We start from the raw sequence: 27,415 nt of genomic DNA on the forward strand, positions 1-27,415 counted from the left end.
CTTTAGATTTGTAGTACGATCAATAAATTAGTCGCCGAAAAACTTATGTAACCATACTTCGATCAATGGTATGTCACTAGATGAGACTGTTACTACATAAAGTTTCTTCTTGTAAAGAACATGGATTAAAATGGCAGCAAGTCTATTGCATATCCCACAAACCGGAAAGAAGTAAACAGGTATTGCATGGCCTGCAGAGTTACCAAACTACCAAAGAAAGAAAGAAACAAAGAAGGATAGAATCCGTCTTATTACATTTCAGCGCGCATGCGCTGAAATGTAAAAAAAAAGTTTTTAACCATTCTGTAAATGACACAAGGCGCCTGCAAAATGAGAAATTATATGCCATAAATCGCAAAAAATAACATTGAAAAACGATACTAATGTCGTAGAATGACAAAATCGAATCCAAAGGGAAAGAAGAAAATGCGGAAATAAAAAGAAAGAGTCCATTATTTGCCATACCATACCCTGCATGTTTAGTCATTTGTTCAACCTTTATGACAACGTAGACTTCATAATGATGGCAACTTTATTTTTGGCCAAACTTTTTTTTTATTTGCACGCCCGCATCAGTTTTCAGGTTCCCAGAGGATGTCATCCGGATATATATAATCAAGTTAACATGGCCCCGCTACTGTAACATCACACAGATGAAGCCTGTTCCAGGCCGAACTTGGCCTTCAGAGTAGCGACATGTCTCTTCTCCTTGTCTGTGTCCAGACACGACTCATCTGTGATGTCACACCTGTGGGGGAGTAGACCATTGAATTTCTTAAGATAACAGCATATCATATGATTTCATTTTTATTTATTTCACCAGTAGATCAAACTGTTACCTGTTCTTTACATGTACATGTAGGTTTCTCTTGTTATCATGTTAATCATGTAAAATGCGCAATTCAGCATCTTTGTACACAAATGAAGCTGCCATGTATTTTACTGAATTGTGAACTCAATATATAAAACATAATCTCTCTTTGTCATATTTACATACGTTACAGTTTTAAGTAGAGATAGAAAGTTAGATTTGTTAACTAGAACTTTATGTTTTATGGTTTTATATGCTTCTTCAATTATACATTCTGCACTCATTGTCCTTGTCAGTTTGCAATTAGCCCTGGGGTATGCAATGGCAATAAAGAAAGACACAGGATGTTAGAAAAATATGCATAAAAGTCAATAGTCTTTTAGTAAGTATAGACAACTAACAACATGATGTCTTATTGTATATATCATATGTTGTATGTTATTTGTCTCCCCATCCATTGCATTTAACGGTTATTCAAAATCTTTTTTTTTTAAATCACCATGATGATGATGATTGTTTTATCAAGACAAGACACATAATACAGTATCATGTGTAATGCCTGATTTTTTCACGGTACTGTTATGTTCTTCACTGTTTTCACTGTCACTTCTTTACCGTGAACTTACCGTAAACAAGTAATTCCAGGACCTGGACTTTTTTTTTTCCTGTACCTGTCACCACCGTGAATATATAGTTCCGTGAACATGTCCATTTTTCTCACACAGTCTCAGACCGTGAACTTTTGCTACCGTGAACATAAAGTGAATTACAGTAACTGACCTGTGTTGCAGCAGGGTGGCGAAGCCTGGCTCACTCAGTCCCAAGTCACTCTGCAGCAGCTCAGCCCAGTCCCAGGGAAACTCCAACAGGGTGTTCTGAAACAGCATAATGATGTCTAAGTTGCATGTTCTTGCCCATATGGGCTAAATGTGGTTGTAGTTAATATACATTGTGTATACATTGTATAGCATTACATAGTTATACATTGATTGATTGATTGTGTATACTGTACTACATTGAAGACTTATTAGGGAGTAAAAGGTAACTATTAAGGTATCATTAATTGTATCAATAATTACTGTATCAATAACTGTATCAATGACTGTATCATTAACTGTATCAATAACCAAGAGATAGGGGAATTCTTTTTACACAACCAGTGAATCTCACCTCGCTGACGTTTTGGTGTCTGTCAGACACCTTCTTCAGAGCTTCTGTCTGGAGTACTGCATCTCGCCGCTATATGTAGCCGATGTAGGTGGCGCTTTTGCGGCGAGAACACTATCCCAAACGTGGCTTAGTTTGTACCCCCCTCGTCCCGGTTCATTACAGGGGCTGACTTTCTGACCCAAACTGCCTCAAGCGCCACCTACATCGGCTACATATAGCGGCGAGTTGCAGAACTCCAGTCAGAAGCTCTGAAGAAGGTGTCTGATAAACATCGAAACGTCAGTGAGGTGAGATTCACTGGTTGTGTAAAAAGAATTCCCCTATCTCTTAAGTTTTACCAACCTGATGAAATTATTTTCGGATGTATCAATAACTGTTTTGATGGGGTCAGGAAAAGTGATGTTGTATTTCTGGTTTCAGTATGAAAAAAAATTGGGTTTGTAGGTTGGGATTTTTTTCTTGTGTATTTGTTTTGTTTTTTACTTGTAATTTTTTAAAAATTTGTTCCGGCTAAAATGCTGCATGGGTGCAATCCTCCATAGTTATGGGTTCACCACACCACGAAGTGGTGGTGAACCCATATTGCTTTTTCTGATGTTTCTTCTCCTTCTCCTTCTTCTTCTTCTCCTGCCATTTTTTAAATGGATTCAGCTTCTTCATTTTAGGGCCTAAGGTCCTGAAATTTGGTATGGAGGTACAGTGGGCAAATACCCCTAGGCGTTTTTAAATTTTTGTGATACAGGCTTTTAGAATGGTTTTATTTGAGTTTTTTGGCTGTGTTATAGCAAATGTATTACTGTGTTAGTGTGCCGTGTTTACACGTCTGGGCATGAGTCATCACAATGGAATGCAGGGCATCAACCAATAGGCATGCAGCTTTCCTCTATACTTCTTGCTGATTGGCTGTTGGGATTTAACTTGATTAACACCTGCACAGAGCATTTCCACCTGCACAGAGCATTTCTTGCTGATTGGCTGTTGGGATTTAACTTGATTAACACCTGCACAGAGCATTTCCATACTGACAGTATGTCTTTATTCAAGTGTTTTGGTAGGTATTTCAAGCTTTTCTGCTCCAGCATTGGAATGCGGGGCATGAACGTTGTTTTTTTTTTTTGAAAATCAACAGTTTGCATTATGCAATTAAAAATCCTAACCAATAAAGTAGGGAATAGCTATCCAACTGTTGTTTTAGTTGTACATGTATGTTACTTCATCAATCATATTATAGTTATATCAATGTAAATCATTGTTTTCCCTTGTGTTTCTCATTCTTTCCCTGCCATGTCGTAAAATGTGGTGAACCCATCGCTGTATTTGCTCCAAAGCAAATATTGGCCTTTCTAGTTTCTGCTGGATCCATAATGGCTAATTTAAACCGAATTTAACATCATTTTTCTCCAACCGGGGGTTAGACATGCTTGCACCAGGTAGAAGTCTTTTTTTGAAGCAAGATTTTTACGGCTGGATGCTCTTCCTAACGCCAACCCAAACCCTAGTAGGGCCCAGGAACCCTCTAACTGAGGGGGGAAATGCGTGTTAAGTGCCTTTCCCAAGGACACAACGTCTGGGTTCATGTTCGGACATGTCTGGATCCAACCCTGGGGATTGAACCTGGGTCTTCTTGCTTGACAGTCGGACGCTCTATCCACTACACCACACAGACGCCACAATGTCACAGTATAAAAATATTCATTTGAGAACTGTTGGTAAAAACATACATGTACATGTACCTGGTCAATGTTACAGTCCCCTATGCTGTTGAACTCCAGCATTGGGTCAAAGGTCATGCCCTGCTCTCCTGACCAAGGGTTGGGTTGAAAGGGCACGACCTGGGGGAGGTCATCCTTCCCCAGAAGTGGAGGGATCCCTAACTGCACCTGGAACCATTGCTGGAAGGTTTGGAAAAACATTGTTGAATGTATAACACAATGTCATGCATATAAATTGCACGGATAAATTATTCCAAAATTGAAAAGTAACATTAGCAAAGAAAATTAATGCATACTATTTTTTTTCATTTTCACAAACTACTCTTAGTATTTATTCTTATTCAAACAGAATTTTTAAAAAGCAATATGTTTTTAATATGTACAAAATGTAATTGTTGATAAATATTACCTGGTTTGCTTTGATGACATTGAACAAGTGGACAAGGTTGTTCTTACCTGAAAAAAAATATCAATAGACAAAGTGTGATACAAAAATATATTCAGAGATGAATGAGAGACTCCTAATTATTTAAGAATTTCAAATTGTTTTAATTTAAATTAATAAAAAAGCTAAGGCAGCTTTTCCATAGAACATCAAGTTTAGAGCTACATGTATGTAGTACATGTAATACACTTCATTATATATTCCCTGTTAAAATCTTAATACGCAGACTAGACATGTGCGCAGTGTAGACATAAATAGTACACAGTCTAGACATAAATATCGGACTGTACTAACTTGCTTCATTTATGTGTGGCTATCTACTATGAACGCATGATCACACTCGATAACACTGGAACATCGACACAATGTTTTTGACACAAGAAATGCTAACAATTTAATCCAAAATTACACAAGTAAATAATGTTTTGCATGACTTTTATTTGTGATTTGCATGACAATGCTGTGTATACAATGGGAAGTTATTGCAGATCCGATGTGTACTGTAAGTAGAAACTTACATGTATTAATAAAGGTAACATTTGCAAATCAAATGCATAATGTTAAGCTTTGCATATAGTCTGCTCTGTTTTCTTACTCAAATACATTTCATATATAATATGGTCAGACAGGAGTCTAAATCCCTCCTACTATAAAATTGCAACATCATGTAACCCATCACTAGTTACCATGGTGACAGACGTCAACAAATCAGGTCATAGGCCTGGTCAGAGATCAGTGTTTGGAACGGAAGAAGAAGAGGAAATGTAGCAAAAACAGTATGTTTTTCTTCGGAAACATGATTATGCCTAACTCACCCTGTTGTTTCTGAAGGATGTTATGAGCCAGTGTGGACATGAAGAGTTGAAGGAACTCCAGGTTCCCTCCTTCTAACACTGCAGCATTGGAGCCTTCATCCACAGACCTGCAAACAAACCACATGCATTAACCATGCAATTATCAAAGCAGGGTTGGACAAGTTTTCAAAAATCAACTTTTCAAAATTGTTCTATCAGTCAAGTACATCATGATTATTTCCACTTGCCTAAACCAACTTTTTACTTGGCCAAAATATGACATATTTCCATGCATTTTACTTGCAAAAAGGAAATTATTACTCCGTGAAGGAGGTCAGGACCTCCGGACGGAGTGTTGTGATCGGCTGATTTTTCATGTTCGCAGTCAAAACACTGGGTTCTCTTTGTGTAATCGGCACGCAATTTTATACGCCGTCTGCGGGCATGCCCGTGTTGATGCACGAATGTGTATTTTTGCCGTTGCTGCTTTCGCGGTCAATGTAATATCGCAGACGCACCCCTACAATTACGAGGCGAATTGGAATGGTCCAGAAAAACGCGTTGTTTGGAATAGCAGTGGGGTTCAAAAAAGTTCATGCAGATACGGGGTGGTTTTTATAAGTGGTTCCAGATGTTTTTGCCCATGGTTAAGAGATGCCAAGTTTTTTGGAAGATGTTCGCAGCCAAAACGCATTCTTCCGTACGTCGCATTTTTGTGTAATTTCGCATGTGGTGTGGCATTATGTCCGGGATGATGCACGTCTTTTTATTTTTACCGTAGCTGTTTTGATATTGGAGTAAATGGTTATTTTCGAAACATCCCCATGTCGTTGAAATGTTGTCGTCCGTTTATGTCACCGGTAGTAAGTCGCGGCGGGGCTGATGGGGCGGAAATGTGGGGTGGTCAGAGGTCAACATTAGGAAATGTTAATACCGATGACGTAATCCTATCGATTTCAAACTGGTCGGGTGTGGCGACCTAGTGGCGGCGTGTATTTAGTCACGTAGCAACTGGCCGGTCGTCCTAGCAACGACACATGGCCAATATTTTTGGGTTGGGCCGCTCCATAGTGTTAGTGGATCAGCTCTTTGTAAACATGGACAATATTTTTGAGCAACCCATCAATGTGTTCTGCCTCGTGGTCAGATGTGGTCTGGGGCTGGTAAACCGCACATACAGTACTAGTAGATCGGGTAATTTTATGATTTGCTAGTTGTAAAGGCGTCGTGTAGTATGAGCCGGTATATGAAGAAGTAGCCTGTGTTACAAAATCATGCTTTCGGCCGGATTGATGTGCAACTGTTACTAATTGCAGGGACTGCGCTAATGCCGACCAGTCGCGCTGTCCTGATACACCGCGAATGTGCGAGTGTTCCCTGTAGACAGTCCCGGGAGTCATTTTTTCGCACATTCCAGGAGCCAAACCAAAATACGTTCATGAACCGAGTCCAAAAAACCGAAACGTGAAAATCGGATGATCGGACCTGATGTACATTTCTCTTTCTGTAGATTGTACACACAATACACACATCTTTAGATAATCTGGCCATGGCAGGTAAAAAAAAAGTAACCCTGAATCATACTAGATTAGCGTAAATGCATGTTTATGCGTTCAAAACAAGAAAAGAATTTGTTTCTCGGTATTAATCTCTTGAAACACGGCGCTGAATATTGACGCAAAAATATTTCGGGCATCGCGAGCCCTTCCCCAAATCCCGCGTCACGTGTCGGCATTTCGCATCTCTGATTGGTTGTTGCGACTTAAGATGACTGAGCCGACGCGCGTTTAAACAATTTTTCTTTGTTCGATTTATTTTCTTCACAGAGAATTGTCGCCAATGGCTACTTCTTTTTGTTGCAATATATAATACTTCACGGAGAATTGTCGCCTATGGCTTCTTGTTTTATTTTCAATAAAAAAAGTACTTTGAAGATTATAATCAATAATGTTGCTTGCTTTTATTTTACCAAAATGAGACACTGTCACTATGTACTTAGAGACTTTTCTGACAAAAGGGCATATTGTCAGCAAAACCAAAAATGTTAAAAGTCTGATGAACTCAATAAACTTCAACAATTTTAATCAAGTACTACAAAAAGATTTTATTATTTTTCTGACACATCAGAATATGCTGTATACAAAAGACATTAAAATATAAGGTGACCGGAAGTCAGATGCTTATTTACTGTACCTGAAGGTTCCGTTGGAAAAACATTTAGAACTCTGTGCTAGGATGGTGCATCAGATCCATACAGCTTACTAGTAATAAGCTATATTGTGTTTAATGTTGATTGCAATGTTGTATGAAGTTGGTTGTGGTATGAGGGAGGTTATTTTGTTTGTTCCTCTTGTTGTGGGTCTTTTTCTTTTGAAGTTCTTTTCTTTTGCAGTTTGGCCTTCTTATTTTGGCGTTTTTCTTTGGAAAGTATACATTAAACTTTACCGTTTCAGGCCACATCTGCGTGTTTTATCTTCATTGATAGATAATTTGGGAAAAATTGTCCGCATGGAAATTTTTCGTAATTAGAAACAACTACAAGATTTCAACCGGCCCACAAACCATGTGACCGCTCCCCCACGTGACTGCCGAACTTTCTCAGTTTGTTCTGTTTTGGGGGGGGAGACGGTTCTTGTTTTCGGCCCGGCCTGTTTCTGCACTGGTGCACCCAAATGAAAAGAAATGAGTGCACATGCAGCTGCAATTTTGGGTGCACCACCCAGTATTTTGAGCCCTGCAGATTTCCTCATCCAGAACATTTTTTTTGGTTTTGTTGCCCTGAAATTGCATTGCCTTACAGTGGAGTGCAGTTTACTCACACATTGGACACTGACTCCACGATGTTGTCTATCTGCTCGGTAAGCCAGCTGCCATGTTTCCTCATGAAGGTGTAGGCAAGACGAGGCATGTTTCCTTTGCTGCCTGAGAGTCAGAAAACATATTAAACATTCACCCCACGGTGCTTATTAAAGTTGTAAAATTAATCAAATATACAATCATTACGTCATGTATTAACACTAGACATGTATGTTCACATTTGGTACGTAATTCTCATTATTTCTCATTATTCACTTTTTAAGACATTTTTAACCAATACTTGGCAAGAAGCCTGACTTGCATGGAAATACAGGATAGTATAATTTATATTATAAATGTATGTATAATAGTGCCTTCAAAAAGTAGATTGTAAATTGTAAAGAACTTGAAACTCAATCATATTTCGGTCCACTGCCAGTAAAAAAAAGGCAACTGAACAGTAGTTGATGATAGATTAATTAACTGGCACTGCTGAAAAATTGGGATTTTTCTGGTGATGTTCACAGACCAACTTATTTCTCATTGACACCTAAAAACCTATTTGCCACAGTACCTGGAGTGAACAAATTAGGTACTAGATAGTATTAGCCAAAACTCCAGGAATTTGGCAGCTACATTGTAAGCTTTAAGTTACTAAAATCACTGTAACAGTTACAGTAACAGTGACTTACCAATACTTGCCACAGTGGCAGTGGGCAAAATGGTAAGCATATGCATACAGTCCTAGAACTTTTCAGTTGCATTGAAGATTTACTAGACTACTACACTGTAACTTGCTACTGTCAGCATTGCACACTGTAACTTACTTGGTACAGTGGTCATCAGCATTGTAGACTACTAAATTAAATTTAAAACTGTAACTTACTTGCTACAGTGGCAGTCAGCACGTGATAAGCACACAGTCCTAACAGGGACAGGTTGTCCTTGATGGTCTGCTTCATACTGTGGCCTGCCCACTCTTCCAGCTGCCTCTGGTTGTGTAGAGCCAGGTACACTGCACCTGCCAGTAGCTGGACACAGTATTACGGATAAGATACATGTACAGACACCTGGTACAGGTTAGAACTTGGCATCTGCTAGTAGCTGAACACAGTATGACGGGTGAGATACATGTACAGGCACCTGGTACAGGTTACAACTTAGCACCTGCCAGCAGCTGGACACAGTATTACGAGTAAGATACATGCACATGTACAGGCACCTGGTACAAGTTAGACCTTTAGCACCTGCCAGCAGCTGGACAGAGTGTTACGGGTACATATAATTATTATATGCACCTGATACAGGTTAGACCTTAACACCTGCCTTTAGCTGGATACAGCACCACAGGTAAGATACATTGGTACATACGTGTATGTGCACAGGTCCCGGTTACAGGTTAGACTTTTGCACCTGCCTTCAGTGGATACAGCACCACAGGTACATTGTAAGACCCATGAATAGTATTATAAATGCATGCAGGTGGCCACAAGCTCCAGAAATACATGCAGTATGCCTTGTACTTCTACTAATTACTCCGTGAAGGACCTCCGGATGGAGTGTTTTGAGTAGCTGTTTTTTCGTGTTCGCAGTCAAACACTAGGGTTCTCTTTGTGAAATCGGCACGCAATTTTTTATTGTTTACCAGTACTTAATAAATATAGTTGACTCACCTGTAACCCTACACTACTGTGAGCTGTTTGAATCTCCCTTTCTGTCAGTTTGTCTGCAATAGAAAAGTTACAACCAATATTTTTTTCTTATATTAAAACGTTTGGAAGGCCATATTTGGCTATATGAGCCACTGCATGGCTGTAGGTGTACTGTTAGAGTCAAAACTGTTAGTTTGATTTAAAAAAAACACAGGTAATGGCATACTGTAATGTACATTATGTAATATGTACAGGTCCTGGAGCATTGATTGTACAATTAAGCATAAGCCCCAACAAAATGCCATTTGAGGCCAGACCTACCTTGTAGTTGTTTACAGAAGTGCTGTACTGCAGTAGGGATGGTCTGTACAGTCTCCATTAGAGCTGACAACAGGCAGGCTAAGGCTCGAGTCAGAACAACCTTTGTACCTGCAGGAGAAAAAAGGAGGAAGACATTGACATTAAGCGAGTCCCAACATGTAACAAATAAGTAAAACACAATGTATTACCATGGGCGATTCCAAAGTACATTGTTTTGTCTTGATCTTCATATGAACTCAAGTTATATCTTAAGGTGGGTTTCACAGAATTTATTTGATTTTCACATGGTATATGCATGCATTGGTTAGTTCTTGGAGTCGAGATTTCATTGTACACTCAGGTATATGTATTTTCAAGTATTGAAATACTAAGACTAAATTTGAATAAAGACTGTAATTAGTAAAATAATTCCACATCCCCATGTTATACAATATAATTATGTGGTATGGTATCATCTATCATCAACAGCTGCTGTCCACTGTCAAAAGTAAGATAACAAAACAGGGTTCTCACCAGGATTTTTTCACAGCGTAGGGATCATGTACATGCCAATTATTACAGAAGGGCAAGCAATGAGCCAAAAAATTTTGAAACACATAACCCCATGAGACACTATCTCTGGCTTTCTGAGGAACAAGTTTATTGAAGTTTTAGTATCATTTTTCTGCGAGATTTATGAAGGTTTTCCCCAAAAACACCCTATACTGGTTAGAAGACACTGCATATAGGGGTCCAAATCACAGCACAGGGGGCACAAATCACAGCATAGGGGGACCCTATGCTCTAATAGCCTAGTGGGAAGTATGCAAAATAAAACATGATTAGTATACTCACTCATAGTCTTCCCCTCCTCTCCATCACTATCGTCCGTGTCAGTAGCCCTGCATCCACAGGGCAGGGCAGACAGGGCGGCGGCCATGTTGGGAGGGGCGGGCTTGCCCAGGTGCTCAGTAACATAGTCCACAGCACACATCACAACACTACAAAACAAGAAAATCAGAGATTCAAAGTATTTTTGTGACTTTAAGCTTTAACAATTTTGAGCTGCTGTCATTACATGTATGCCTGTCAATCTTTTCAAACCCACATGCTCTCAACCTACTCTCAAGCTTGACCCATTTCCTGTGTCTGACCTTCTGAAACCCTGCCATATCCAATTTTCTGTAACTGACATCCTGTCATTCTGCCTGTCAATCTTCCCACACATGTTGTCATGCAAGTATCAACCTCGTTAGCTCAACCCATTTCCAAACAAGTGTTCTCACATCTTGTCATATTCTACCTGACAATCATCCCACCCAACTGATGTCAACCTACTCTCAAGCTAACCGCATTTCCTGTGTCTTTTGACATCCAGGACAGCTGAAAAACAATAATTATGAGTCTGTGTATTATATTATATTCCCCATACCTTTTGATGATAGGCTGGACAGCATCAACCAGACATTTGCACCATAAAGGCATCTGTGGAACAGAAAATGAATTAGCCTAATAATTTCATCATTAATGGTGTTGGGAACAAATGCAGGTATGGTAATGAGCCTCAGGATATCAAATTTGATTACAATATCTATATACAAGAATTTTACTAAAATTAATAATAAACAAATTCATTTTAGATGAAATATATACAGTCAAACCAGGGACAGGGAAACACAGTCGGTACCAGGGACAGGAAAACACAGTCAGCACCAGGGACAGGGAAACACAGTCGGTACCAAGGACAGGAAAACACAGTCAGCACCAGGGACAGGGAAACACAGTCAGCACCAGGGACAGGGAAACACAGCCAGCACCAGGGACAGGGAAACACAGTCAGCACCAGGGACAGGGAAAAACAGTCAGCACCAGGGACAGGGAAACACAGTCAGCACCAAGGACAGAGAAACTCAGATAGCACCAGGGACAGGGAAACAGAGTCAGCACAAGGGACAGTGAAACACAGTCAGCACCAAGGACAGGGAATTACAGTTGGCACCAGGGACAGGGAAACACAGTCAGCACAGGGACAGGGAAACACAGTCAGCACCAGGGACAGGGAAACACAGTCAGCACAGGGACAGGGAAACACAGTCTCTACCAAGGGCAGGGAAACACAGTTGGCACCAGGGGCAGGGAAACACAGTCAGCACCAAGGACAGGGAAACACAGTCACCACCAGGGACAGGGAAACACAGTCACTACCAGGGACAGGGAAACACAGTCAGCACCAAGGACAGGGAAACACAGACAGCACTAGGGACAGGGAAACACAGTCACTACCAGGGACAGGGAAACACAGTCAGCACCAAGGACAGGGAAACACAGTCAGCACAAGGGACAGGGAAACACAGTCAGCACCAGGGACAGGGAAACACAGTCAGCACCAGGGACAGGGAAACACAGTCAGCACCAGGGACAGGGAAACACAGTCAGCACTAAGGACAGGGAAACACAGTCAGCACCAGGGGCAGGGAAACACAGTCAGCACCAAGGACCGGGAAACACTGTACCAATTGTATATTATTAGGAAGAAAGCTCATCATGCAGTCACTGTGTTGGGAAGTTTTGATAATTTGGATCAACACAGCAAAGAGAGCTCACCTCAAATTCTAAGTTATAGAATCGATGAAATAATGTACATCTGCACATACAACTGTCATCGCAAGTTACATGCAAATCATGCCCTTACCTTTTCTAACCTTTCAGCAAACATGGACACCTCAAAAAACTCCCAGCCCTCAAGTCTGTAAACAAGCAATGCACTTAGGTTGTACATGTGCGTACAAATTGCAAGCCATTCAATGTTACAGTAAATGATCAGATGCTAATATGTTATAAAAAAAGCATCATAATATAGTACTTTATTATTATCTGTGTAGTACGTACTATATTAGTATGTCATACATGAGCCCTCAGGTGATAACTTCTGATACAGGTTGTCAAACGGGCTTCCAAAAGTTCCATTCAATAATTAGGAAATTCATATAATTTATCAGGTTTAGATATTGGATTTAATTTATTATTGTTGTTGCTACAGTAACTTACAGTAACATTTTTTTGTTTAGGAATACCAACTTTTGTCAACTTTAAAGAAATTTGTGCTTTCATGGGTATGACTAATATAACACTGTGACAGTGTATTCCCCATCAACCTTGCTCCCAGCCCTCCCACGGGTTGGATCATGGTCAGGCTGGTATACCTCGGGTGATATGGAATACGCTGTGTTGTATTCTCCAAATATATAATGTTATGTATATTAGTCACAGGTGACAGCACTTAACAGGGGATGCAGCATTTTGGACAGCACAAATTTTTAAATCTCACCTGTCAATCACAGGTAACAGCACTTTGGACAGCACTATGGGGTACTGGGGACAGCAGAGCATGACCTCTACCACAGCCTGCAACACAGTCCTACCCTCTGCTGTTCCTGGCTGTACACAGCTGTCCTGCTGACAGTGCAGCTTTCCACACACAGTAGCAGGGAAAGGAGGCCTGTCAGCAGTGTGTACTGTCTCCTTCAATCCTACAAAAAAATAATTTGCCTTTATTGAAAAATAATGACTACAATTCATCATATGATATATTCATCTCAAACATAAAATCATTAAACATCCATTCCTGTAAAGACATCTAATTAGTAAAGGTATGTACACGTAGTGATGATGGTCTGGCACGGTGAGTAGCACAACTGGACATGAAGAAACAGCAACTTTTTTACGTAGGGGAAGGAGAATTAAACTAAATGCTGGGCGTCTGGCGTACGTAGTGCTCTAGAGGAATGTGGTTAATAATAATGCTTTCGTCTGGCAAAATCCCCAATCAATTTTTTCGAACACGTCCCCTACCATTTCATCAATTTTCCAGCGATTAGAAGACATTTATTTTCAAACATTCCTATCCGAAATCCACAATGATAGCAAAGCTGTGAATGCAAAGAACAAACTACGTCTATACAGATTATTAAAGCTTTCCTATAACGAAGAAAAATATCTCAACTTAGCGAACATACGTCACAGGTCCTCCATTACAAAACTAAGAATCAGTTGTCACAAATTACGAATCGAATCAGGAAGACATAACCGCACTCCTCTAGAACAAAGAACCTGTCAATTCTGCAGTTTAGGCCGAATAGAAGATGAAATACATTTCACCATAGATTGCCCCTTGTATAGTAGAGATAGACTCATATTTTTTAGCCATGTATTAAGTATATTTCCCCACTTTAGTTATTTGACTAGTAAAGAGAAATTTGTATTCCTTTTAACTTTTGATAAACCTACTCTAAGTAATCTCACAGCCGCATATATCCATACAATCACTACCAAGCGAGATGAAGCCGAAAAGAATAGAAATTAGACATTTATTTACACTCTTATAATTATGTTCATATATTTGTAATATATATGTTTATGTTCATGTTCTGTACCCATGCGACCTGTACTTAGTTCTGTAGAACACAAATGTACAATAAAGGTCTTCATTCATTCATTAAAAAAGATATCCTTCCATGGGAATGTACCGTTTTCAGTTGTGTTTGTGTGTTGGAAAATAAATATATGGGTTTGACCAATTCCTTTAAAATCTATGTCCGTTAACTATCATATGAGGTAAGTTACTGGGCTTCAGACAGTTTCTTTTTCTTTGTATCTGTATTATGACATATTGGGATAAAATATATGCTGCACGTACATGTATGTGGTGTGGTATGGTCTATCAACAGCTGTCCACTTTTTGTGAGACTAATTATGCCACACTAAAAGCCTGAGTGTATTGTGTAGAATTAAAATTGTGGATATCACCCATCTTTCAAGTTATGTACAATGTAGCATTACTGGTAACGTTGTTGTGAACATTATGCATTATTATACTTCACAGAGGTTTGGAATATCAGATTGCTAATTCAATATTTTTGAATAAAAGAAAACAAAATATTTTAACAGCTTGCAATTTTGCAGATATTTCAGATCCTGATTAACTGTAATTATAGTGCAGCTTGCCATTTTGCAGAATTATTTTTCAGATCCTGATAATAGTGCAGCTTGCAATCTTTTTTATACAACAAAAGAAAAGAACAAAAGAAGACTTAGTGAACCATCCAACTTGACAACATAAGTCAAATCAAACCAAAGTAACTCAAATGTACATGGAAGTAGTATGAAATCATAATAAATAGGTAATATGATTTAGTGATTATAAGTATTGTATAACAAAAGTCAAATCATAAGTCAAATTAACCAAAGTTTGCACTTTTGCAGATATTTCAGATCATGATAATAGTGCAAAGCCTACTGACCTGTTTGTGTGAGTAGTAGTAAGGGAGCCTGACAGTTGCCCATCATGAGGAGGTGCAGCAGCATGGCCCAGTCTGGTGCAGGTTGTCCACACAGCAGCTTCAGCTGGACATAGGCAGCCTGCTTTACAGTCAGATCATGGAAACTGGAACCACGACACAGCAAACGTACAAAATATTACTTGAAGGAATGAATGAAAGATTTATATAGAATACAACACGGTGTATTCCGTATCGCCCGAGGTACCAGCCCGACCGCGCGTCGGATCGCCCGACGGCCGAAGGCCGGAGGGAGATCCGATCCGCGGGAGGGCTGGGACCGAGGGTGATGCGGAATACACCGTGTTGTATTTTATTTATGTCATACCCACCAAAGAATACGCGCCTTTCAATGCGAAATGAGCAAAAATTTGGTGTCCCTAAACCCAAAAATGCGACAACATCAATGCATTCCAACGTCCAGATTCTGTATTCGAATTTAAAAATCGGTGCACGCGGTTAGGCCGAAACGAGTTCGAATCGTTCTGTGGAACATTTGGAAGGCCCGGGCCGTACGCATTCAGAACCCCCGGGCCGTACCGCTAGTTATCACACGGGCCGGAACAACCGTATCGAACGTAATCGCGGCCCAGGTAGGACATAAAAAAGTTTATTGTATGCTTACCAATATGATCTTACAAGCTAAGTTCAGGTCATAGTGATAAAGCAGTTAGGTATACAGTGATATAGAGTGATATATTACATCTAGTACGTACAAAATGTATGTAGTACACAATGTCAATGTACATTGCACATTTTGTACGTAGATGTAAAACATGCTCTATTTGTTCTTATATTTTACAGACGACTTAAGAAGTTGAACCTATACATATTTGATACTTGTTTACATTAGTCATAATACTTGTCAACTACTATGACTATTCTAGTTGCAAGAGAAATACAACTTTTTGTCTTGGGTATCTATACAATCTGATTTAAGGTGGATTTGTTTAGTTTTCAAGTACATGTAGCTATGATTACAAATTTGGAACACACTTTGTATTTCAAATAACATTATGTGACTGTATAATGATACCAAAATCCATACAAATTTTAAAAGCTTTGCAATTTCAACATTGAAACAACCCGTAAGTTACAAAATCTTAGTACAAAATTAGACCTAAAAAGCAGTGCTCGTAAGAATTAAAATTCTACAAAAAGCAAAGACTGAAATAAAACAATGAAATTCTCCAAAATCTGGCACCATACCTTCCTAGCTGCCCAAACAACCCCGGATACAAGAAATGTAACCACTGAGTGTTCTGTCTTCCTGTGCCCTCTCCCTCCTCTCCCCTTCTCCTCTTCTTGTGGAAGCCCTTCTTGAAGGCCTTGTAGAGGTCGGCCAGGGGTGCTGAGACCACGGTGAGGGCTGCCGTGAGAGTGGTGCAGTGGTTATGGATGGCTGTGACGGGGTGGGAGGGGGGGTTGGTGGTGTCCAGGAGACAGTGCAGGGAGTCACACACACTCCACAGGAAGGAGGACGTGATCAGCAATATGGCTGTGATGTCACATCTGGAAAAAGGCAGAAAAATATCAAATTTTATGTTTAGGCCACACCAAGTAAATTTTATGGATGACGTCCTTTAGAGACCCTAAATCTAATACGAGAGGGCGAAAAAAAAACAAGAAGGGCCCTAAAAAACAAGATGCCTAGATTAGAAATAAACTAAGAGATGACAAATGTTAGGACACAAATTGAATGAGGTGACACAGTGTAACAAGCAAGAAGTCTTTTATTCATCATCAAAATAGCAATAAATCAGGTGGAACAGCAGTTGTCATCCTGTCCTGTTTCTTTCATCACATTTTTGCTCTTTACCCATTTCGTGTTACGGGTTTTACGTCAATCTGATGATTTGCGGCACTGTCAGGATTCTTTGGTCATAGTTACAGGAAGCGTAATTTCTTGTTTTTTGTTCTAGGAACAGGCCAAAATCAATGCGCGCGTGGACGTCATCCATAAAATTTACTTGGTGTGGCCTTACCGAAGAAAAACTAGGGGTCTCCCAATAAATTTTGAGGGGAGGGGTGCTCCGTAATTGGTTGATGAAAAATCAGCAAACTTTCATGTAAATACATGTACTAAGAAAAAACCCTAAATTTGAACATTTTGGGAGTGGTTCTAGGATTTTGGGAAGAGGGGGAGCACCCTTGCTCCATTTCTTGGGGAGAGCCCTGAAAACATATTGTTTTTGCAAGTTTTCTCTTCATCTTCCATTCCATTAACACTGACCTCTGACCTGGCCAATGACCTGATTTGTTGACGTCTCTCACCATGGTAACTGGTGTTGGGTTACATAATGTTGCAATTTCATAGTAGGAGGGATTCATACTCCTGTCTGACCATATGAATGCATTTGAGTATTAAGAATTAACAGAGAAGACCATGTGCGAAGGTAAACATTATGCATATGCTTTGCAAATATTATCTTTCTCGTTAAGAGTTTGAATTGTACAGTTGTTTAAAAGGAGATCCTGACAGCTCCCTGATAGCTTTGGAAGGATTTCTCTACTGAATCAACTTTCATTCAGTAGAGAAATTCTTTACACTTCATCATAATTTTACATTTAAAAAATTTTAATTTCCAACACAAAAATATTGGACTTATCCAATGCTTTAACTTCCCCTGTCTTTGTCAATTCTAACTCTTACTCCTCAGTACTAACTTAAAAGTTAGTAAGAGTCTCATGCAATCTTACATAAAGAAGAGAGCAAAATATAAAGTTAACACTTATACCTGAACTGTGCTGTCCTGTTGTATGACGGCTTAGCCTGGCTGTACCAATTTGAAACAGCTAGCAACCCTCTCAGTACTCAGGACAGTAACAAAAAAAACATCAGATTATTCTATAAGTAACAAAAAAACCAAGCAAATAAACAGTCCCTTATACCTGAACTGAGCTGTCCTGTTGTACGATGGCCTAGCCTGGCTGTACCGAGCAGCTAGAACAGCCAGCGAGTCCCTGAGTATGCAGGCCAGCACGTGCTGTCCCAGGCGCGGCGGTGCGTACACCCACAGGTCCCGCCGCAGGGCTGACAGATGGTAACCCCACATCTGCACCGCAAAGGAACATCTCTCTCCCTGGGTATAAATACATGCAATCATAATAAAAAAATGAACAATATACTATGAAATAAAGACTAAGCTTTAACTTCCAACACTTAGATTACAGAATTGTGACTTACCCAAATTTTTGGCTGACTCCATCAACCTTGTTCACAGAATGGACCCGTCTACTCTTGGAACGTGACATCAGAAACACGTGACCGTAGTAGCGGGTCATACGTGCCAGATAACTTGTGTCGCCCCCCGTCTCTGTTCAGGGTAGGTCTGTGAGCTCTTATGCGTGTATGACCCGCTACTACAGTCACGTGTCTCTGACGTCACGTTCCAAGAGTAGACAGCTCCATTCCGTGAACTTTTTTTTTTTCAACACTGCTTCTTCTTCCAGAACATACAAATTGAATGTAGATGTGCTGAGCTTGAAGTACTGGGTGCATATATATATTCACCTTAGTGCAAGTAAAACTGGAGCTATGCAGGTATTTCTGGTGTCTACTTGCACTGTTACACGAACAAGGTTTACATGTATATACAGAAATATGTATACATATACATTGTACATGTACATGTGTATGTCAATTTTTATCCACTGCATTAACTGTTACCATGCACCTAAAGTATGTAGTATAAAAGAAATAAGGGTTTCTGATCAGAAGTGTTTATTATGATCCATATTTCTCAAATTCTGCCCGTGGTGCAGGTAAAATTTGTCTGCTGCAGGTAATATTGAAAATTACCTGTGCTGCACCGGACCAGACAAATTTTACCTGCAACACTCAGAATTTGAGAAGTATGGATCATACTAAAGCTGTGACAGTCTGAAACCATTACGGTAACCATTATTTTGTTTATACCATACATGTATTTCCTACTAGGTGGTAACAGTCAATGCAGCAAACAAAAAAATCCACATACATGTACACTATATCAGTACGTCAGCAGAACGTACTGCACCTGCGGATTTTTTTTACAGTTTTTGTTGGATTTTGGGTCAACGTTGCATCAGGATTTTGCCTGTTGCAGACAATATTTTTCTGACATAACATTTGGAAACTACAGATGTTAACCTTATATGCATGAATAGAAGCTTACATTTGTATGTGAGATGTTTTGCAAAAAGGCTAATAGTATGCACAATACATTACGGGTTTCGCACAGGTGCAGTACTTTCTGCTCACTATATCGGACCAGCACGTCGGCAGAACGTACTGCACCTGCGCGAAACCCGTAATGTATTGTGCATAGCACTTCGACAGAATGTCTCATATAAGGTTGTACTAGCGCATATAAGGTTAACATCCCGTCTGTAGCTTCCAAATGTTATGTAGAAAAAGATATCCTTTGGAACAGGCAAAATTCTGATGCAACATTGACCAAAAATCCACCGAAAATTATGAAAATACAGGGTTCTGCACAGGCGCAGTACGTTCTGCCGACGTGTTTATCGGACCTAGTACATGTACTAGTACATGTACATGGACCAGTTCAGATATACAGAAAAAAGCAATAGATAATTTAATCCAGGTTAAAACAGTTGCTGACCTCGTAGAAAGCCCTGGGGTCCTGCCAGTTGTGGCTGTCTGTGTCCTGTAGAACGCTGGTGGCGATCACGTTGGCGTGATAACCAATCACCTGCTGCGACAGACTGTCAGCAAAGTCTCGCACGCTCTGATAGGCTGGATGGAGCGGGCCCCTGCCACACCACATTCAATACTGTCAACCTCAAAACTATCACAATAATTTTTTTTTGGCTACTGTGACATATCCTCGTCCATGATTGTGAAATCATAAAACTGCAAAAATGTGTCTCAAATGTACATTGTTGTACATGTACATGTATGACTGTCACTGTGACATAGCTACAGAAAGAATCTGAATCATTTCAACCTCAAATTTGAAACTCAAAAATCTCCTGCTTTTTCAAAAAAACAAATTAATTAATGAATGAAAAAAGTAACTGAATTTGCAGTAATCCAACTAATACTGCAACTAATTAAGTATTGCCATATCAGTAAAATATCCACTACTACACAAGATAGAACATTTACCTCTAGCCATTATAGCTGATTTACAACATTGAAATCTTTCTACTGTCAAGTTGAAAAGAGACACTGTGAAAGCACTTAGAAAAGCAACAACTACATGTATACAAAGGCTAACATTTGATTGGGAGGTACAAATACAGCATATTTCACTCCATCTCCCTCCCCCCATTCCAAACTGGACATTTTCATACAGGTTGTCAAATTTTAAAATTACGTTTACTCACAATATCACTACACTCTGATTATGAGGAAAAACAATTTTATACAATGTTACATGTATGAAGTGAAATATAGAAAAGAACTAAAGAAGGCCACATACCTCTCTCCCTTGTTGGCCAGCAGACTGTTGAAGTGGAAAACTTGGTTCCTGATGAAGGCTGCACTCGCCAGGCAGATGTACATGTTCTGTATGGGGGCTTGGTGTGGGCAGTCTGCAGCCACCTGATGACAAATGTGTTGACCAATTGTTCTAAAATCATGTAACGGTCATGACTATTGTTATATTATAATGATAACTAGAAAGGCCAATATTTGCTTTGGAGCAAATACAGCGATGGGTTCACCACATTTTACGACATGGCAGGGAAAGAATGAGAAACACAAGGGAAAACAATGATTTACATTGATATAACTATAATATGAAGTAACATACAACTAAAACAACAGTTGGATAGCTATTCCCTACTTTATTGGTTAGGATTTTTAATTGCATAATGCAAACTGTTGATTTTCAAACTAAAAAAAACGTTCATGCCCCGCATTCCAATGCTGGAGCAGGAAAGCTTGAAATACCTACCAAAACACTTGAATACAGACATACTGTCAGTATGGAAATGCTCTGTGCAGGTGTTAATCAAGTTAAATCCCAACAGCCAATCAGCAAGAAATGCTCTGTGCAGGTGGAAATGCTCTGTGCAGGTGTTAATCAAGTTAAATCCCAACAGCCAATCAGCAAGAAGAATAGAGGAAAGCTGCATGCCTATTGGTTGATGCCCTGCATTCCATTGTGATGACTCATGCCCAGACGTGGTAAACACGGCACACTAACACAGTAATACATGTACATTTGCTATAACACAGCCAAAAAACTCAAATAAAACCATTCTAAAAGCCTGTATCACAAAAATTTAAAAAACGCCTAGGGGTATTTGCCCATTGTACCTCCACCAAATTTCAGGACCTTAGGCCCTAAAATGAAGAAGCTGAATTCATTTAAAGATATGGCAGGAGGAGGAGAAGGAGGAGGAGAAGGAGGAGGAGAAGAAACATCAGAAAAAGCAATATGGGTTCACCACCACTTCGTGGTGTGGTGAACCCATAATAAGTTGCTGACCATATCAAAAGCGATGTTTGCATATATTAGTTGGATAGGTATAGGCCCTGATTGGTTAGTGAGAGTAACCAATCAGTGAAGAATTATTGTTAGCATACATTGTAAATGCAGAGCTTGGAAGTGAAGATTGCTCTGTGAGTTCGTGATCCAGAACTTAGGTATATGTATACATTGTCTAGCTCTCTGTAGATTTAGTAGATTGTACAGCTTGTAGTATCTCATCTGTATTGTATCCTAGACCTCTGGTAACTCTCTCTGTAACTTAGTGTTTTTTTTTTCTGGTAACTCTCTCTGTAACTTAGTGTTTTTTTTTCTGGTAACTCTCTCTGTAACTTAGTGTTTTTTTTTTTTTTTTTCAAAATTTTTAAAAACTTCTTGTAAACCATTAGACCATACAAACCTGTTAGCACATGTAGAGTAACCATTATGGATCAATAAAAACGGCTTCACAGAAGTAATCAAACTGGTTTGAATCTCCGTGTATAGCAAGAGACCAAACACCTGCGAGACCTAATTCATATATTATAAGCAAAAAGACATTGACCTATCAGGAGTCCCCATTCCCTATCGGTTATTATTGTAACGAGCCGTTCCTTGGCCCTGTCCCCCACCCCAGGGGTATCGAAATGAGATGAGACGCAGAGAGATATGAGGCTCTGGCAAGGTCTGTATTCAAGAAGTCAGGCACATGTCTGGAACTGAACTGGTTCTAGCTAGTTCTGACAGGTGACCTCTGGGGGTCGCCGGACTGGCCTATTGTACTGGTAGGAGGGTATCTTTAGGATCTTACACTCTTCCCCCCTACGGAAAACAAAACTCCTCCTGAAGTTTAACTTTAAAAAAAATATAATATACTAGAACTCTGTAACAACAAGAAACTTTACGAACAAAAATATATAGTACAATGAGGATCACTACTGTCAGTACTAATAGTACTGAACAACAGATGCCAACTTGAGCTAAATGGCACTGATAGAATTGTGTTAACCTATCAAAAAGAAAAAAAAATATAGCCGTCACGACCTGACATAGTTGTACCATACTTTGTCGAACTCTGACATGAATATAGTACACAATACTGTGACTACGGAGCATTGCCATCATGGAAACATAACATTCATGATCGAAACATCATCAAAATACAATATCGGCATAATTTTAAACATCGTCAAAACATCATCAAAACACATCGTTACATCATCAAAACGCCACGCCGGCAGTCCCTTGTTTTAACCATGGAGGTAGTTTTAACAGTCTCACTGACTCCGCTTCGCCGGTTACGCCACGCCGGCTACAGCTCCGCCTTGTTGGCTCCGCCTGCTGCTCCACCTGCTAGCTCCACCTCACCGGTTCCGCCCAAAAACCGGCTACAGTTCCGCCATGCAAGTTCCGCCATGCTGGCTCCGCCTCCTGGCTGTGTCGGGGTTTCCCGCTCGGCTGCTCAGGGCCGAAAGTCGAGGCTTGGGGGGGGGGGCATCTCCAATACTCCAATCTCAGAGAAAATGTCGATATCCGACTCGGCTGCGTGCTCAAGCACGGCCGAATTGAGATTTGGGGTAGGGGTGTCCGTAAACTTTGGCACTTTTCCAGTGGAATGCTGGGGGCATTTCTGCCCAGGACCGAGTCACGAATCCGTCCTCCCGCCTCAACAAAGTGTCTTCCAGTCAGGTCTGCTAAATCTCGACGTCCTTCGTTGTTTCTTCTCCCGTCGGGAAGGGGCTCGTTGGAGTTCCGCCGACGTACGTGTGTTTCTCAGTCACCATCATCAACAAATTATAACAACAACAAAAAAAAAACTTAAAAGGAAACAGCTGCGCTGTAGTCACGTCATGGCTGCAGTGTCACAGTGGGGGGGAGGGCAGCACATGGCATCATGGCGACGTCTTCTTCTCCCGCTCATCATGCTGGAATTCCGGGATGAGGGACAGGCATCCCACCGCTGCCATCAGTGTAACGAGCCGTTCCTTGGCCCTGTCCCCCACCCCAGGGGTATCGAAATGAGACGAGACGCAGAGAGATATGAGGCTCTGGCAAGGTCTGTATTCAAGAAGTCAGGCACATGTCTGGAACTGAACTGGTTCTAGCTAGTTCTGACAGGTGACCTCTGGGGGTCGCCGGACTGGCCTATTGTACTGGTAGGGGGGTATCTTTAGGATCTTACATTATGATGGCATAACCTCACCAGTGGTGAACAATAATTATCTTATATAATTACATCAATAGGGTCAACAGGTTTTTTTCTGTCTTCCAGTGATGACACCCACTGTAGATTTGTTTGATTTCCATTTTGCTAGCACATAACTCACAACAACACTAGAAAGGTTTTACTTACCGTAACATTTGCAAAGCAATATGCATAATGTTTACTTTCGCATAAGGTCTGCTCTGTTAATTCTTACTCAAACACATTCATATATGTGGTCAGACTGGAGTCTAAATCCCTTTGACGTCAACAAATCAGTTCATTGGTCAGGTCAGAGGTCAGTGTTTGGAATGGAACTGAAGAAGAAGAGGAAACGTAGCAAAAACAGTGTTTTCCTTCGGTAAACATAAACAAACTCCAGTCCACACACCTTTGTCAGCATGGTCACCACTTGGTCACAGGCAGCCGAGGTCTTCTCCACAAAGGCTGTTCTGATCTGTTCTGTCCCTCCCTCGGAACTGGCCACAGCCAGGGGCAGCAGCTGTTGCAGACAGCGGGACAGCATGGCACAGCACTGGCTGACCTGTCTGGGGTAGTCCAACTCTCCTCCGTACAGACCAGCTGGGGGGAAAACATTTATTTATAATAATAAATAATATGGAATTCACACAGTGTGCGTCCATCTTTCTGTCTATTAGTAGTAAATATATGTTCACTGTGTAAATAAATTACATGATTGTATTAAAAAATAGAAAGGCTGACATTTGCTTTAGAGCAAATGCAGCAAATGGCTTCACCACATCCCCCGTACCAAAAATGGACTTCGTGGAGTGGTGAAGACATAAACATTTCAGTCCTTTGACTGAAATTTGGTGCTCGCTCATTGGACAAAAATTGGTAAAGATATAAAAAGAGACGTCAATAAGCTAAGCTAAGTGTACCAGCAAGATTGTCCCCACAAAATGCAGGAAATAGCATTTCAGAGTGTTCGAAATCATGATTCGAAAAATTTCCCAAGGGGAGTTCCTCTGTATATATGCAGTGTTCTGTAGTTCTGTTTTGTGTACATCATTTTAAAAACACAGTTCCTCTGTACATAGGCAGTGTTCTGTTCTGTACTATGTGTTACAGAGTGACTTACCAGAGTTCCTCTAAGTGTTCTGTGTATACAGACTTACTACAGAGTTCCTCTGTAGGCAGTGTACATACTTTTAAAAAATACCACAGAGTTCCTCTGTATATAGACTGTGTGTTCTGTTCTGTGTACAGACATACATTGTACCACAGAATTCCTCTGTATACATCTGTACATACTTACTAATAGACAATGTTCTGTTCTGTTCTGTTCTATGTGTACAGACTTACCACAGAGTTCCTCTGTAGGAAGTGTTTTGTTCTGTTCTGTGTTACAGACACACACACTATTAGTAATACTAGTATTAGGTAGTGTTCTGTTCTGTGTTACAGACTTTCCACAAAGTTCTGTACATACTAGGCAGTGTTCTGTTCTGTGTGTACAGACTTACTGGTATATCAGAGTTCTTCTGTATGCAATGTACTTTTAGTTCCTCTGTAGGCTGTGAGTGTTCTGTTCTGTGTACAGAAATACCACAGTGTTCTATGTGACACAGGCATACCAAAGAGCTCCTTTGTAGGCAGTGTTTTGTTCTGTTCTGTGTATACATATCACAGATAGAGTTTCTCTGTACTAGACAAGGTTCTGTTCTGTTTTGTTCTATGTGTACAGACTTACCACAGAGTTCCTCTGTAGGCAGTGTTCTGTTCTGTTCTACATGTATCTGTACAGACTTACCAGAGTTCCTCTGTAGGCAGTGTTCTGTTCTGTTCTATGTTACTGTACAGACTTACCAGAGTTCCTCTGTAGGCAATGTTCTGTTCTATGTGCACAGACTTACCACAGAGTTCCTCTGTAGGCCGTGTTCTGTTCTGTTCTATGTTACTTTACAGAATACCACAGAATTCCTCTGTAGGCAGTGTTCTGTTCTGTTCTACATGTATGTGTACAGACTTACCACAGAGTTTCTCTGTAGGTAGAGTTCTGTTATGTTATGTTCTATGTGTACAGACTTACCACAGAGTTCCTCTGTACGCAGTGTTCTGTTCTGTGTGTACAACTCTTCCTCTTCTTCCCCTGCCTTCAGTGCTGCATTCACCATCGCAGTCAGACTCCCAACCACATCAGGCACCAGCTCCAATAGGGTGGCTCTAAAGAAACATTAAAACAGGGCTCAAAATCCTTTTTCTGTATACCTTCACTGGTGTAAGTAACATATAAAATTACCTGCACCAGACAAATTTTACCCGCACCACTCAGAATTTAGGAAGTATATATATTGAATCAATATACAAAAAAAAAAAGGAATTTCAAAGTGACTGTTCTGAAACCACTTTACCAGTATTTTTTTTTGTATCTTATAGGTGATAACAGTCAATACAGCAAATAAAAATCCACATACACCTACATTTTGTACATATTACAAGTACAAGTAAAGGTTTAAGGTGCAGGTACAATGTACACATCAGAAATACTTGCAAGTACAGCCCCAATTTTAACTGCACTAACATGCCTAATTATGCAGGCCTTGATACTTTAATGTCCTCTATATAAAGCAATATGTTAGACACGTACCAACTAGTAATCTTATTTAGGCCACACCGATTTAATTTTATGGATGACATCCTCTGAAGACCCCCAAACTAGTGCGCGCGGGACGAAAAAAATAAAAATCCGGCCAAAAATAAAAATGTTACAAAACCACAGGAATACAAACCTGGTATTGTGAATTTGGCGCATTACATAGCGACGTATAAGACAGGCCGACACATGCTGGATTTTTGCGGAATATATGAATCGACACTGCTGTACGTATGTACTGAGTTCTTGAGTCTTGGAGCTTCGGTAGCCTGGCTGCCGTCAACCAGAGTTATCACCACCATGCACTACCCAGGCCTAAAGCCAGGCCAGAGCCTCGGAATACGTGATCTTTTTGGCGACGCCTCAGGGGCGGAGCCGTTAGTATAGTACTGCGATCGAGTTGAAAATATTCTAAAAATTCCGTCAATGCATTCCCTAGGGAATTACTTGTTTGAATGACTCTGTGTTTGTACACAGCAAGTAGGGATATCTAAAGTGATGGTTGATCTTTTGCAGAAGTCTTTTGTGTAAAGTTTAATGGCTTAGTTGTCAGTCGATAACTGGATACTTTATAAGTAGGACAGGCCTATGTTACCATGCATGCATAAGGCACCTTTTCCGGCCAACTGTGGCTTTTTGCACACAGAATATTAATGATTGTCTTTATTGATATTTCAAATATATTCTCTTCTATCAAGAGAGAAAAAATAGAATAAAATAAAACAGAATAATTTTGTTGCTCATAAGAAAGAACAAGGAGCAGCATATTCAAGCTTAAAAGAATAATGTTTTAAGTAAGTTTTTAGCTTCAACCATATGATGCTGGGCTTTTATTTATAACTTAACTGTGTGCTAATGATGATGTTTTGTGTGTTTTCCACCATGCGTGTTTGTGTCAGTCTTGCTTTTTTTATTCATATTTTTTCTTTGCTTTCACGATGCTGCTGCATTCAATGCTTGTTTTTTCAATCTTCTTGCGTGCAAATCATGAATGCACACCCCGATCCTTCCTTGACTGGGCTTCGTGCTTGCCAGTGAATCCCTGCTGTAGTCTGCATCTCAGGGTGAGACATGGCGAAATTTACCTGTGGACACAAAAAGAGAAAAGCAAATGAGGTCCATATTTGAATAAGTTATGTGATTTAATGATGTTTACC

At 40.1% G+C, this 27,415-nt stretch overlaps 1 protein-coding gene across 1 annotated transcript in view; it reads right to left on the minus strand.

Annotated features, from left to right (window-relative positions):
• Positions 1 to 592: 592 nt before the first annotated feature.
• LOC109471270 (uncharacterized protein KIAA0825 homolog) overlaps positions 593 to 27,415 on the minus strand; it is a 37,269-nt gene continuing 10,446 nt past the window's right edge. The window contains exons 7-26 of the mRNA XM_019770554.1: positions 25,695 to 25,828; positions 24,033 to 24,223; positions 20,446 to 20,567; positions 19,624 to 19,774; positions 17,909 to 18,099; positions 16,226 to 16,528; positions 14,981 to 15,123; positions 13,009 to 13,210; positions 12,373 to 12,427; positions 11,113 to 11,165; positions 10,536 to 10,681; positions 9,702 to 9,809; positions 9,402 to 9,454; positions 8,615 to 8,759; positions 7,752 to 7,854; positions 4,954 to 5,060; positions 4,103 to 4,149; positions 3,715 to 3,873; positions 1,592 to 1,686; positions 593 to 748 (exon numbers count right to left, since the gene is read on the minus strand). Coding sequence (XP_019626113.1) covers positions 646 to 748; positions 1,592 to 1,686; positions 3,715 to 3,873; positions 4,103 to 4,149; positions 4,954 to 5,060; positions 7,752 to 7,854; positions 8,615 to 8,759; positions 9,402 to 9,454; positions 9,702 to 9,809; positions 10,536 to 10,681; positions 11,113 to 11,165; positions 12,373 to 12,427; positions 13,009 to 13,210; positions 14,981 to 15,123; positions 16,226 to 16,528; positions 17,909 to 18,099; positions 19,624 to 19,774; positions 20,446 to 20,567; positions 24,033 to 24,223; positions 25,695 to 25,828 — 2,611 coding nt within the window. The 3' untranslated portion in view covers positions 593 to 645. The remainder of the gene's footprint in view (positions 749 to 1,591; positions 1,687 to 3,714; positions 3,874 to 4,102; positions 4,150 to 4,953; positions 5,061 to 7,751; positions 7,855 to 8,614; positions 8,760 to 9,401; positions 9,455 to 9,701; positions 9,810 to 10,535; positions 10,682 to 11,112; positions 11,166 to 12,372; positions 12,428 to 13,008; positions 13,211 to 14,980; positions 15,124 to 16,225; positions 16,529 to 17,908; positions 18,100 to 19,623; positions 19,775 to 20,445; positions 20,568 to 24,032; positions 24,224 to 25,694; positions 25,829 to 27,415) is intronic.

The sequence above is a fragment of the Branchiostoma belcheri genome, unplaced genomic scaffold, assembly GCF_001625305.1.
Source record: "Branchiostoma belcheri isolate BF01 breed outbred unplaced genomic scaffold, Haploidv18h27 scaffold244, whole genome shotgun sequence".
NCBI classification, from domain to species: domain Eukaryota; kingdom Metazoa; phylum Chordata; class Leptocardii; order Amphioxiformes; family Branchiostomatidae; genus Branchiostoma; species Branchiostoma belcheri.